Source organism: Peromyscus eremicus, unplaced genomic scaffold (assembly GCF_949786415.1).
Source record: "Peromyscus eremicus unplaced genomic scaffold, PerEre_H2_v1 PerEre#2#chrX_unloc_4, whole genome shotgun sequence".
Classification (NCBI taxonomy): domain Eukaryota; kingdom Metazoa; phylum Chordata; class Mammalia; order Rodentia; family Cricetidae; genus Peromyscus; species Peromyscus eremicus.
In genome coordinates, this window is record NW_026734291.1 from 939,528 (window position 1) to 954,433 (window position 14,906).

The 14,906-nt window shown below is 40.6% G+C and overlaps 1 protein-coding gene across 12 annotated transcripts in view; it reads left to right on the forward strand.

The window, feature by feature from the left end:
* The window catches only part of LOC131901169 (zinc finger protein 120-like), a 111,168-nt gene that overhangs the window by 55,596 nt on the left and 40,666 nt on the right, over positions 1-14,906 (forward strand). For 6 of the 12 annotated variants that reach the window (XR_009376417.1, XR_009376414.1, XR_009376415.1 and 3 more), the window contains exons 1-3: positions 6,479-6,650; positions 9,790-12,157; positions 12,353-12,413. Coding sequence is in view for 2 of the 12 variants with exons in the window: in XM_059252409.1 (XP_059108392.1) it covers positions 6,624-6,650; positions 12,031-12,157; positions 12,353-12,413 (215 nt within the window). In the remaining 10 variants the exon portion in view is untranslated. Of the gene's footprint in view, positions 1-6,478; positions 6,651-9,789; positions 12,158-12,352; positions 12,414-14,906 lie in introns of those variants that run through there. The other 6 variants (XR_009376412.1, XM_059252410.1, XR_009376416.1 and 3 more) reach the window with 5 other exon arrangements.

Here is a 14,906-nt window from a genome sequence, read left to right on the forward strand (position 1 = left end):
AGGAACCATGATTACAGGCCTGAGCCACCATGTCTGGCTTAGTTTCCTTCAAATGCATTTAGTGAGGCATTAGAATGATGGGATGAGTTACATGAACATTTATACTTAACTATATTCAAAAAATACTTATTTCTGTGAGCCTGGCTTTCATCATCTGCAGAATAAAGACAGAATTCTTACCAGGTCATTGTTCTGTTATAACAGACTCAATAATAAAGAAAAATAAAATTTCTAATAGTTTGAAGACAGTGGACACTAAGGCAAGAAGGCTACATTTGATGGGAACCTTTTCCTGTTATTGGAGATAGGATCAGAATCTGTGTCCTAGCTACTCTATCTAAGCAGGCTCAGTCATTCATCCTCAGTAAGCCAATCAAATGAACCACATTATCCAGTGAGTGACATGCCCAGCTACAATGCAAGCACTGTGGTGACAAGGTGATGAGATCTCTCTGATGTCCTAGGACAGGCTAGTCTATAGTGTGAGTTCCAGACCAGCCAAAGAGTCATAGTAATATTATTCTCTACAAAAAAAGAAAACAGAAATAGAAAATGGAATAAAGCAAATTATTAATATAACATAACATTTATTCAAATTGACTAATTTGGAACAATAAAGTAAATACAAGATAACTAACCTATCGTTGAGTTCTTAGATGGCAAAAGATATGTAAAACAAATCAATCTAATAAAGCCACATAATGAATTTTTTCCATCTATAACCCCCCACCCATATTCTCCTCTGGAGGATTCAAGTCTTTTCGAGAAAGACACATTCAGTGAAATTAAAATTTCATGTGGTTCACTGTTTCACTTGTTGACAAAGGGAGAGATATAAGTGTCTCTTTAGAACATCCTTATTCCTACCAGGAATGTAGGTTACAGGGATTGAGAGGGTGGGGACTGAGGAGCTTTAAACCCCAAGTGTGAATCACAAAGTGTGGGCCTGCAGGAATTTGTCTCTTACACCTACATGTAGTTGTCAAAAACAGAAAAGAGTGGAAGACCTGGAGTGCACTGGTTCATTGAAAACATAGGGTAGAAAATATCTTACCAGTTAAGAAAACTGAAGATTCTTTCAGCACATCCAGCTTCCATTCCTAGTACATAGAGAAGCTCATTACTATCTGTAATTCCAGGACCAGGAGTCTGTAGCTCCAGATCTAGGTGATCTGACACCTTCACACAGACATCTGTCAATCTTGATCTTATCTATTCTTATGTAAGAGTTAGAGTGTTTGGAATGTCAGATACATTTCCTTAGATGCTGGCCCATCCTTGGTTGGATCTCTGGATGGTGTCAGCATAAGGATCCAGATGTTGCCTACCAGTAAGCCTATTATGACAGATGTACCTGGGTCCCAAAGCCTGTCATTACAGCTGTGTGGTCAAGCTGTTTTGGTCTCTTACACATTTCACCAATATCTTTCAGGCTTGTGCCCAAATGGGATTGAAATGCTGCAACTGTCTACTTCTGGATGGTGCCTACATGATGTACAGGATCATTAACTGACCCTAGTCTTCTCTTACTTCAGCCAATCATAGGGAATACCTCATGAGACTCTAGGTGTGTGCTTGGCAGCAGAAGCCATTGTAACAGGAGTAGAAACCTGTAACTGATGTTTTCTCTGGCCCACCACTGCACAGAACCAAATAAACACGGAGGCTTTTATTAATTAAAACTATATGGCCTAATGGCTCAGGCTTCTTACTACCTAGATCTTACATCTTAAATTAACCCATTTCTTTAAATCTATACCTTGTCACATGGCTTGTAGCTTATCGGTATCTTTACATCTGGCTTTTCATGGCTGCAGCTGGTGATGTCTCCTGACACAGCCTTCCTGTTCCCAGAATTCTTGTCTATTTTTGTCCTGTGTATACTTCCTGCCTGGCTACTGGCCAATCAGCACTTTATTTATTAACCAGTCAGAGCAACGTAGTCACAACATACAGAGCAATATCCACAACAGAAACCATAGGCATTTTAGCAACTTCTTCATGGAGCTTGCTTGTTCCTTCAGGACCTGCTTGAACCCAATCACTTATATACCACTTCCATTTGATAAGAGATTGCTGCAGTGTATCTTACTTCATGACTTGCTTGGTCTGATAACACCCAGCTCATCATGGGCAGTTCAGGTAACATGGTATGGTGGTGACCTACCCACAAGTATTCAGTTTCTCTCAGTGGCTGGGATTGATGGCCTGTGATTGTATGCATGGTCATAATTATTTTTTAAAATGGTTCTATGGACAGCAGTGGCAGACACTTGAATTGATTTTAATAGATATTGCATTGTTCCAATTTTCCAATTCTCCTTTTCTTGTTTTTTTTTAAGTTTTGTTCTTTTACTGTGTATATGTGTGTGAGTGTGTGTGTGTGCCATATGTGCATTTGTAGACTATGTAGCACAGACTGTGAAACTCAGAGTGATCTTTCTACCTCTGTCCAGATGGCTGGTACTAAAATAATGCACTACCACACACGGCTTGAAAAATAGTTTAATGGTCTAAGTCTCCTCTTCTTATGATGGCCAGCAAAACCATAGGATGGTATCAGAGCCCCTGATGCTGGAGTTACAGATAGTAGCAAGCTTCTATATGTACTGGGAATGGAAGCTGGGTGCTATGAAGGAAACTTTGGTGCTCTTAAATGATAAGGCATTTTCTACCATAAGTTTTATATTCTTTATATTTCTAGTACAAGGCAGCCTAGTCAGGGTTAAATACCTGATGTGGATTACAACATAGAATTCTTCTATATTTGTGAGAATAAGGCAAGGTTGAGATCCCTAATTATTTGGCCATTACAACATGGTCAGCCAAACATCCATATGTGTACAACTAACAAAAATGGATGCAGCAGATTGTTTTCATGTATTTCATCATACTTGTTCACTCACACTTAAAAAGGAAGAATTCAGAAGGAATTTTGGAAGGGAGTGAATGAAAAGATAAAGGGAAATAGGAATGTAATGTCATTTAATTAACAATTTTCTTCTTTTTTACTACTAAGAAAGTTTCTATTCATTTCACATACCAGCTACAGACCCTCCCTCTTCCTGCTCCCTAGCATTCCTCCCCAACATACCCTGTATTCCCACCTCCTCCAAGTCAACATCTCCCATGGGGAGTCAGTCGATCCTGGCCCACTCAGCTGAGGCAGGTCCAAGGCCCTCCCCACTGCACCAAGACTGCACAAGGTGTCACACTCTAGGCAGTGGGCTTCAAAAAGCCCACCAATATAACAGGGATGGATTGCAATTCCCCTGCCTGTGGGCCCCTGAAATGATTTAAGCTAAACAACTGTCTCACATATCCAGAGGGTCTAGTCCAGTCCTATGGGGGCTCCACAGTTATTGGTACTAAGTTCGTGGGTTTCCAGCAGTGTCATTGGTCATCTCTATGTGTTTTCTCATCATGACCTTGATGTCCCCTGCCCACAGAATCCTTCCTCTCTCTCATTGATTGGATTCCCAGAGATCAGCCTGGCACCCTGCCATGGATCTCTATATCTGCTTCCGTCAGTCACTTGATGAGGGCTCTAAGATTACACTTTGGGTACTGAGTCTGATCACTGGAATAGGCCAGTTCAGGCACCCTCTTCATTATTGCTAGTAGTCTAAGGTGGGGTCATCCTAGTGGGTACCTGAGAACTTTTCTAGCACCCTGTTTTTTCTTATTTCCATGATGTCTTCATTTATCGTAGTTTCTCTTTCCTTGCTCTCCCACTCTGTCCCTTTCCAGCTCAAACCTCCTCTTCCCCTATATGCTCATCTCCCATTCTTTGCCCTCCACCTCCGCACCTTACTCCCAGTTTGCTCATGTAGAACTCATCTATTCTTCCTTTGTTGGGCTATCTATGTGTCCCTCTTAGGGTCCTCCTTGTTAGCTAGCCTCCTTGGTTATCCTTTGCTTTACATCTAGTATCCACTTATGAGTAAGTTCATACCATGTTTGTCCTTCTGAGTCTGGGTTACCTCACTCAGGATGATAGTGGCTAGTTCCATCCATTTGCCTGCTAATTTCACGATATACTTGTTTTTTAATACTGAGTAGTTCTCCATTGTTTATATGTGCCATATTTTCTTCAGGTGAGGGTCATCTAGGTTGTTTCTAGGCTCTGGCTATTATAAATAATACTGTTATGAACATAGTTGACCATTTGTCCTTGTGGCAAGATTGAACATTCCTTGGTTATGTTTCCAAGAGTGGTATAACTGGGTCCTAAGGTTTTTGACTGCCAATTTTCTGAGAAACAATTTATGGAAATAAATTCTAAATAAAAAGAGGGGCTAGAGACATGGCTCAGTAATTAAGAGCACTAGCTGTCATTACAGAGGACTCAGGTTACATTTCTAGAACCCACATGGTAGCTAACAATTTGCTGTAATTCCAGTCCCAGGCATCAGCTGCTTTCTTCTGACCTCTCTAAGTAGTGTGCACTGACACATGCATGGACAACACTCATAAAATTTCATTTTGTTAAAAGTTACAAAAAGTGAACAATGGAATTTTCTACAGGGATGTCACAACCCTGAGACAGGCAGCAGCCAGGGCTAGTTAAATGACTTCCCTAAGGTCTTGCAAGGAAGGAGCTGTGGCCCTCCACTGATCCAGCCTTCTCAGAGGCAAAAGCAGCTTCATTCTGAAGTTAATATAGTTCATCATAACCATTCATCTAAGAGCAGAGTATACAGTGATATTAAGTGTCTTTTTCTTGAAGTTTTCTTTATTTATGTTCTCTATTTTTCTATTGGTGAGAATAGCATTGGTAGGGTTATCTTCTAGATTGAACATCAAGACTCAGGTTGCATAAGCTTCAAAGAAATATTTATTTTACTGTGTGATTTATTGATTTTCAGCATGCTAGAGACAATTTTTACAATCATTTATATAATTTACATACATTTCTGCATGACATGGGAGTAAGAATACCCCTAAATGTCTCGCTTTTACATTGTTATCATGTTCAGAAATGGATTTCTTTACTTGCCTGCTTAGGAATAGGGAGAATTCTACGTGAATATGTACAGCTTTCCTAAGTGAAATCCACATACTTCCTTTGTTTAGGAAAAGCATGTTATTCTGCCTCCTGCAGGTAATAACTTTTCTCATTTCTTCTTTCTTGGCTGTTGTGAGGGCTATTCTTGGTAGTCACACCTACTCCTTGTGGAATTAACTAAAACCCTAAGAGTTGGGTATACCTATGATGGATTTTTTTGAATGTTTTGAAAAAAGATCCATCTTTCATCTGGATCATTTGAGGTGAAATCCATGTTCAGCTGCTTGGTATCTAAGTATACTTTAACCAAAGTTCTCAGAAGGTAGAAACAGTTGGATATACCCAAGTTTGAGGCTGGCCTGGCCTACCCAAGTTTGAGGCTGGCCTGGCCTACAGAAGGAGTTCTCAGGCTACACAGTAAACCTAGTCTCAAAAACACCAAAAAAATAAAAATAAAATGAAGTTTAAGATCCACCTTTAATCAGGATTGCATCTCTGGTGGCTGCCTATATATATGAAGCATATTGATGGAGGAAGCTCTCTCTCTTTGCCTCTTTGCCCTAGCACTGGCTATCAAGTAAATCACTTTACAAGCATTAGATCTTTCTTCCTTGGTATTTTGGTGTATACTGAAGACCAGCTGAGACATGCAGCCTCATGGAATGAACAACTGCTGGCTTCCTCAAATTTCCATTGGTAGGCAGCCATTGTTGGAATACCTGGACCACAGCTTGTAAGACATTCTAAGAAATCAGCTTTCTACATACATGGATAGATCAAATAATACAGTTTTTTTTTTCACCTCCCCACTGAGAAAGATGTGCTGGCTAACAATGGTGGACATAAAGGCATTCTTCCTAGCTCCATTATTCTCTAAGTATTCAACTTTGCATGAAGACTACTCTTTAGTATTATATAAGTTGCCAACACTTTGCCCTGAATTTCAGGAATAAAACTTCTTAAGCAATAGAGCCATGATCCATCATTGTGATGGTGAAAGACCTATTTATCCTGTTAGTGATCAAGTCCCTGCCTTTTTTTCCTGGTTGTCTGAAGTCCCTGTGACAAGCAGGTAAAAAGTACATTGAATTCACCTGACCTCCCTGTGAAGCCACCTAAAAACCATTTCCCTTTGTCTCTTAAATCTCTTTTAGTTGTTAATATTCTGGGTATTCTTTCACCTGTGTGACAGGGAATCGTCACCCCACATAGTATACTGGGTTGTCCAAGCTAGTTAGCCACATTGTGTCTGGGGGAAGAAGGGGAGTACCTTGGAGAGCAGGAAGATCACATTGTCTGGTACTAGAGGCAGGGGCAAGTACTATTGAATTGCAAATCTGTGCTGGTTCAGAAAAGGTCTGGGTCTGGGGTGGAAGGCAGGATCAGGAATTATTGTGCTGTGTCTTTAAGCTCAGTGTAACCCTATGGGAGCTTCTCCTGTCACTCAGGCCTCACTAGCCAATCAGGCGCTCCAGGCGACCTGTCAGTCAGAAGTTCTACAGGGTCTTTCCGGCCTCTTGCTTCAGAATTGGCTATGATGAAAGTCTGTCCCTGTCTTTTTGTGTGCTATGCTGAGAGTGTTGCTGCTGTTGTTGCTGCGAGCTGAGCAAAGAGCATGGCGGAGCTGGAAAACTACAATAAGGTGAGTGCGGGGCTGCTGTCCCCAGACTGGGAGGAGTGCTCAGTTGAGTCATGGGAGTCAGTGTGTCACCTTCTCCCCTTGCTGGTTGGGAGGAAGTGGTCAGGTGCAGAGTTCTGCTTGTTCTTTCTTTGTCCTGTATTGTTCAGCATGGTCCTGCTCATCCTGCATGCTCCAGTATGTGGTCCTGCATAATCTCAGCAATTGTTGGGGCCCGCTGGCAGCCTCCGAATAACTTCACTCTGTTGGCTGCACCTGTGCAGACATTGGGAGCAGGACTGCACTTTGAAATGTCCTTGTTGACATCACTGTGAAATGCCAGCACCATGTGTGTGTTGTTTCTATGGAACAGAGATTTCCAAACTCAAAGACGACTTTTCCCTCCCTTACCTTCCAGAAGTTCTACACTTTGAATATTTAACATTAAGATTTAAAATCTAACTGGAATTAATTTTAGGAGCTTGTAAACAGTGTTTCCTGTGTAAAGTTGCCCTCCAGTGCTAAACTGATTTAGAAGAGTAGAATTGATGGTAATAGAATTAATGGTACATGGTCTTTCCAGTTCTAGGACACATTAGTTCACAAAGTAGAATTTAGGTAAGAGAGGGCTGCAAATACCCACATACCCAAAAGATAAGTAGTATGCTAACCATTCTGTTTAGAAATTACTATGATAAGATGTAAAAGTTTGTTCCCCAGGATTAACAAGCTACATTCCGTAACAATTGAGACAACCTTGATTTAAAACCAGGAGAAAGGCCGATCCTTCCACTAAAATCCTGGCCTCTAACATGCTGCTCAAGAGACTGTTACAGGGTTAAAACTAACATTAAGTCCTGGTATGTGATGGAGGTTTATTAATTCTTGAACAGGGAGTCTCCAGTCTTTTTGAAAAGCAGTTTTAAGTCAAGATCTCCTACATTGGTTGAGGTGGACTTGAACCCTGTCTGTATCCCCACGAAGCATTGCCTTTATTATCTTCAACTAATCACCCTAATTTCTGTATTAAATGTCTGCACCACCACAGAGTTGTAAAATTACCACTTTGAGTCACATAGTGGACTGTCCATTGCACAACAGGGAAAGGAAATATGTGTGGAAAATGGCTTCTTCTTTCTGACCAGAAGGGACTGAAGAGTGGAATTGACATGCAGTCAGGGCTGGGGGTTGCAGAGAGGGCACAGGCCACTGTGTCCACTGTAGGGGGCATTAGACTAGGCAATAGCTTGATCACAGATTGAAGTTGAGTGCAGTGAGCTGCAGGGGTCTCCATTACAAAGAAGGACTGATGGGGCGTGGTGAGTCACTTTCTCTGTAATTTCTCTGCCTGTATTAATTCCTCCCATGTGAATAAAGACTGACACTATAGGTGGTGTACAGTTTATGGAGGATAGCTTGAACTTCTAAGTATTTAGTTTCCAAATAGCGAATTCTCCTATGGAGATACGTGCAATCTTTATTTTTACAGTGAAGTCAGCTGAGAGATTTGAGATACAGGCCACTGGCTGTAATTCCATGTGTTAGCTTACAATACTCAGTGGCTATCATTTTATGTGGGACAAAGTCATACAGTCTCTTATTAATGGTATTCACTCTACCATGGAGGTGCCTACTCTGATTCAAAGTCAGTGTAGCTACATATGCTTTCAAATATTTTTGTCACATTAAAACATCAATTATTGGTTTCCTTTTTAATATTCATTTTCTTTTAATGTTCTGCTGATAATTTTTTCTATGTTTCCCTGTTTAAGAATTTTACTCCACCTTTTTCTTAACTGGTGTTTGTTTATATATTTATTTATGTCAGTTTATAGCATTGCTTCTCAAACTTGGAGATCATGGCTCCCTTTGGGGGATCAAATGACCCTATCACAGGACTGGCCTAAGACTGTCAGAAAGTGCAGATATTTATGTTATAATTCATATCAGGAACAGAAATACAGTTATGAATTGGCAGTGATAATAATTTTATAGTTGTCATGTCACCACATCATGAGAAACTGTATTAAAGAGTTACAGCATTAGGAAGGTTGTGAACCATTGGTTCAGGTCAATATCTCTTGTAACCCAGGCTTGCCTCACATTATATAATTGAGAATTGCTGTGAACACCTAATCCTGCCTCTGCCTTCCAGTGCTGGAAAGAGAGTCCTGCAACTCCTTCCAGTCTGGGCCTTGACTGGTCTGTGAGAAGCAAAAAGAGACCAGTGAATAAGTATCCTCCAACTTCTCTAGATTTTATCATGAATTTACAAATGATGTGGAACTTGTGTAAGAACTGAGATCACTGACCAACTATAAAGCAGGTGTAGTCACAGCAGAGAGGATGAGCAAGAAAGAGGGTGGAAACTTTCCTGCTGTGATAGTAGTTGACCTTAGCAATGAGTAGTGAGGTAATCAACGTTACAAGTTCAATGAATGTTCTGACTGGCCATTTCTTGGGTCCACAGACCAGGCAATCAAGAATCTGGATAAAAAATTGATATTTCCTGAAACAATTAGAGTAGTTACTTTATTTGAACCTAAGAAATAGAACTGGATAGAATGGTGTGGCCCTGCCTAACATGACTGTGTTTTCCAGGTTTAAGATGTATACCCCAGGAGAAATGGTGTGAGCAGTACTTGGTGTCCTCTAATACAAATGGCCTATTCTAGAGCACTTGGCCATAAAGCCTGTTTCAACTTTTTAACAAAATTATTTGGGATTATATTTACATTATTATCACTATGTCTTCCCTGCTTTCATACCCTCCCATAGACCTTTCATTGTGTTCTAATCCATGCCTTCTTTTTGTTTAAGAACAGTTACTGTTTGAATGTGACCTGTATTTGGTTGCAGGATTTCTCAGCTATGAAGCAAGAGGTTGGTTGCAGTGGACATTGAGTATGTAATTAACTGTGTACCCAAAGGACCCTGTGCATTGGAAAAACACATTAAGTGCTCTAGGAGATTAGAGAATTTTACTAAACTACCTAATCTCCTGGTTAGTGTCCTATCCAATCATAGTGTGGAAGGACCCACCTGGGAGGATTTTTTTTCTCTGAGTCCATTGAACTCTGCTCACCTAGTAGGGAAACTGCTAATGTAGCTGATGAGGGAGCTTCCATGTTCTTTCCAGGATTCTCCTCTTTTTCTGCTATAGGGAGCTGTAAGGAAGTCCAAGCCATGCCATGGTGAATGTAGCATGTTCAGAGCAGGTCTGCTGAGCTGTCATTTCTGCTAAGACTTGGATGAACCATGATCCAGACTGTGGTTTTGTTAGTCCATGTGGTGACCTGTGCAGTAGTCCTTGTCCTGTGAGCCTTCCTGTGTATGGATTTCCTGGGTATGTGGAGACTCTGCCGCCCTGGCATGGAAGGATATGGTGCTTGTAATAGCATTGTCCAGTGTGCACACACGGCCAAACTTTTGGTGTGTAGCAAGAAGACAGATTGGAAAACTAAAAGTCTGGTTTCTAGAAGTTCTGAACACTGCACTCCACTTTCAGGTTTGTCTTATAAATATTACAAATAGTTTAGAAACTGGCATAAATATGGTGTTATGGATTATCTTTCAGCAATGTATCATTAGAATGCTTCTAACTTTACTACAACCAGCTATAGTGGTATGATTTGGTGAAGTTTAGTTCCAGGGGACAAAATCAGTTTCTGATCTGCAGAAATTTCTCAGGTGTGCATGGTGTAGTGTGGCTGGATAGGGCAGAATGCACATCTTATGCCATAATTCATGGGACCAGGAAGCATTCATAGCAAATAAGAGGTCTTTGTGTCATGATTTCGGAGCAGGTTGGTGGCCTAAATGAAAGCCTGCTCCATGCCCCCACTCACTCTGTCTCAAAGGGGTATTCTCTTTTGATATTACTATTGCATATACATTTATATGTCTATGAACATCAATAAATATGAGCTGCTGAGTCCATTTGGTATTTTTTCTATTTATATGATTTCAGTGCAGTCCACTTTGTTTTGGATAACCAGCTAGGAGGCTCATCCCTGGGAAAAACAATTCTGCCTCTCAGTAGTCCTTAAGTTCCCATAGTTCTTGGTCTCTGGAGAGGGTTCATTAGATTCGTTTAAACCTTCTATGTTACTATGTCTACTGGCCATGTTTTCTCTTCCACATGAGATCTTCTTGCAGGGCTGAGGGTCTCTCTACTTTGTCAGCTATGCCTTTGGGTTCCCAGCTCCTGTATGAATGCAGCTATGGAGTAGGTCTCCTCTTCCAGAACCCTGTGTTTGTAGTGGATGGGCTGCCCTGCTGTCTCCTCTGGCCTTGATCTTAGAGAAGCTGTCCACTTTAGTCGCCAGGCCCTCCCCATTCTGCTACTTACCAAAAAACTGATGTCACCACAGGATTCCCATATCCTCTGAGTCAGGCAAAAAATAGTGTCTGGAAGGGTATTTCCAGGGAGGAGGAATGTCTGTGAGCAAGTTCTGTGGGTGTGTCTGTGAGGGACTTGCCTGGGGGATGCATCTGGAGATTGCAGTGCTTGTGAGGAGAGAACTGGAGGAATTTCTGTTGAGATTGCCTCAGGGATAAGTTATGTTTAGTAGGTGATTTGTGGGCTTGGCCCAGGAAAGTTGGAATGCAGGGCTGCAGAAGCTCACAGGCCTTGTGCACCAACACTGCTCTTCTCTTGCCTATCTCAAATATCTGTGGAGCTGAAGGAGGTGTTCATGGAGTGCCACCTGGCCTGATTATTTGCAGCCCTGGAACTACTCCCTGGAAACCCCTGGACCTACATCCAGCTGGACAAGGAGTCAACCAAGGCTGATGATGAAACTCAGAGATGTGAAGGTCACAGTGTTGCTGCTGTAGTTGCTAGAAGTAGCTGGGTGGTGGGAATAATGTATGAAGAGCTTGTCATGGTCATATAGGTGAGAACCTGATGCAGGAAAAGTGAGACAGAAATCCACCCACCTTTTTTAAGGATTTTCCTGCCACCAGGTTGTCTTCTGATTCTTTAGTCTGTAATCTAATCTCCAGATCTTTTTTGATTCCATATGCCTTTCACTCGGGTTCGAAGTGTTGGGATTAAAGTCATTAGCCAATAGCTTGTCTATCTTTTTTCTTCTTTGTAGTTAGTTCATACAATTTCTCTCATGTGTACTTTGTACTGTTGTTTTGTTTTCTTGTCTATGTATGTTTGTTAATTAGCATTTTTCTTGCAAGGTGATACCCCTTTCAAAGGGTACAGAATTGACAGAGATGAACACCCTCTTCAGTTTTCTTCTAAAGTGACTTGGTGATTACATTATAAAAAATATGTAATGGAGTAAGATAGGGACCACCAGAATTTAATGAATATACTGTCAAAGAATTATACATTTACAATGTTGTCAGTGTCATGCTTTCTGTTGTTCACATGTATGGATTGTTTTAGAATGCGGTGACCTATGATGATGTGCATATCAACTTCACTTGGGAAGAGTGGACTTTTCAGGATCCTTCCCAGAAAAATCTCTACAACGAGGTGATAATTGAGACCTACAGGAACATCACTATTATAGGTAAGATAGTGTATTTTCCTTCATGTTTTAAAATAAGTGGACAACTGTTTCTTGGTTTTGGATGTTCCTGTGTAATTTGATTGAGAAAGAAGAGTGAGGTGAATAAATCAGGCATGTTTCTAAGATTCACTGAAGATAGTAACATAAATTTTACAATGTTTTCAATAATATAAATTTTATGGTACTCTATTTTAGGATACAGATGGGAAAATTATAATACTGAAGAACATTTTCAAAATTCTAGAAGACATGTAAGGTAATTTTCTTGTGCAAGCTGATAAAAATGCCTGTGAATAAATTATATTGTGTCCTGGAAATTTTAAACAAAAGCAACAGTGTAAATAAGTACCACTTAAAGTGCATTGATGATTATTAAATTCTCACAAAAACATAAATTTCAATTTCAGGTTGGTGAATTGCATTTGCAGGGCATTCTTTTAAGAACAATGTCAAACAAACAATGCCTCAAAAGTTATCACCATTAAAATCATAATACCATGAGAGCTATGCTATAGAACTGTCAGTTTTTTTATTTCATAACATTTATATTACAAAAGTTACACACAGTGAAGAGGTGATGAGTATATTGTCTCTTCCTATTCTCATGTGGTCTTCATTTACCTTGGTCTCCTATTCCTTGTTCTCCCTCTCTGTTTTTGATCCAGCTGGGATCTCCCACTCACCCAAGCTCTCTTTCCCTCGACCCTCGCCCTTCACTACCCCCACTCCTGTCCAGGCTGTTCATGTAGATCTCATTCCATTTCTCTGTCGTTGGGCGATCCCTGTGTCTTTCTTGGGGTCCTGTTTTCCAGGTAGCCTGCCTGGTGATGTGAGTAGCAGTCCAGTCATCCTTGTTCCACATCTAGTATCCTGTTATGAGTGAGTACATACCATGTTTGTCTTTCTGAGTCTGGGATACCTCACTCAGGATGATTTTTTCTAGATCCATCCATTTGTCTGCAAACCTCATGATGTCATTGTTTTTCTCTGCTGAGTAGTATTCCATTGTGTATATGTACCACATTTTGTTTATCCATTCTTCAGTTGAAGGGCATCTAGGTTGTTTCCATGTTCTGGCTATTACAAACAACGCTGATATGAACATAGCTGAACAAGTGCTCTTGTGGTGTGGTTGAGCATTCCTTGGGTATATGCCCAAGAGTGGTATAGCTGGATCTTGGGGGAGATGGATTCCCAATTTTCTAAGAAATCGCCATATTGATTTCCAAAGTGGTTGTACAAGCTTGCATTCCCACCAGCAGTGGAGGAGAGTTCCCCTAGCTCCACATCCTCTCCAGCATAAGGTGTCTTCAGTGTTTTTGATCTTAGCCATTCTGACAGGCGTAAGGTGGTATCTCAGAGTTGTTTTGATTTGCATTTCCCTGATGATTAGGGATGTTGAGCAATTCCTTAAATGTCTTTCAGCCATTTGAGTTTCCTCTGTTGAGAATTCTCTGTTTAGTTCTATAGCCCATTTCTTAATTGGACTGTTGGGCATTTTGATGTCTAATTTCTTGAGTTCCTTATATATTCTGGATATCAGTCCTCTGTCAGATGTGGGATTGGTGAAGATCTTTTCCCATTCTGTAGGCTGTCGCTTTGCTTTGTTGACCGTTTCCTTTGCCCTACAAAAGCTTCTCAGTTTCAAGAGGTCCCACTGATTGATTGTTTCTCTCAGTGTCTGTGCTACTGGTGTTCTATTTAGAAAGTGGTCTCCTATGCCAATGTGTTCAAGACTACTTCCTACTTTCTCTTCTAGCAGGTTCAGAGTAGCTGGATTTATGTTGAGGTCCTTGATCCACTTGGACTTAAGTTTTGTGCACGGTGATAGATATGGATCTATTTGCAGCCTTCTACATGTTGATATCCAGTTTTGCCAGCACCATTTGTTGAAGATGCTTTCTTTTTTCCATTGTACACTTTTGGCTTCTTTGTCAAAAATTATTTGTTCATAGGTGTGCGGATTAATATCAGGGTCTTCAATTCGATTCCATTGGTCCACATGTCGGTTTTTATGCCAGTACCAAGCTGTTTTTATTACTGTAGCTCTATAGTACAGCTTGAAGTCAGGGATCGTGATGCCTCCAGAGGTTGTTTTATTGTACAGGATTCTTTTGGCTATCCTGGGTTTTTTGTTTTTCCATATGAAGTTGAGTATTATTCTTTCCAGGTCTGTGAAGAATTGTGTTGGTATTTTGATGGGGATTGCATTGAATCTGTAGATTGCTTTTGGTAAGATTGCCATTTTTACTATGTTAGTTCTGCCTATCCATGAGCATGGGAGATCTTTCCATTTTCTGACATCTTCTTCAATTTCTTTTTTCAGGGACTTAAAGTTCTTGTCATATAGGTCCTTCACTTGCTTGGTTAGTATTACCCCAAGGTATTTTATGTCATTTGTGGCTATAGTAAAGGGTGATGTATCTCTGATTTCCTTCTCCGCTTTTTTGTCCATTGTATATAGGAGGGCTACTGATTTTTTGGAGTTGATCTTGTATCCTGCTATGTTGCTGAAGGTGTTTATAAGCTGTATCAGTTCCTTGGTGGAATCTTTGGGGTTGCTCAAGTATACTATCATGTCATCTGCAAATAGGGAAAGCTTGACTTCTTCCTTTCCAATTTGTATCCCCTTAATCTCCTTATGTTGTCTTATTGCTCTGGCTAGAACTTCAAGTACTATATTGAATAAGTATGGGGAGAGCGGACAGCCTTGCCTCGTTCCTGATTTTAGTGGAATTGCTTTGAGTTT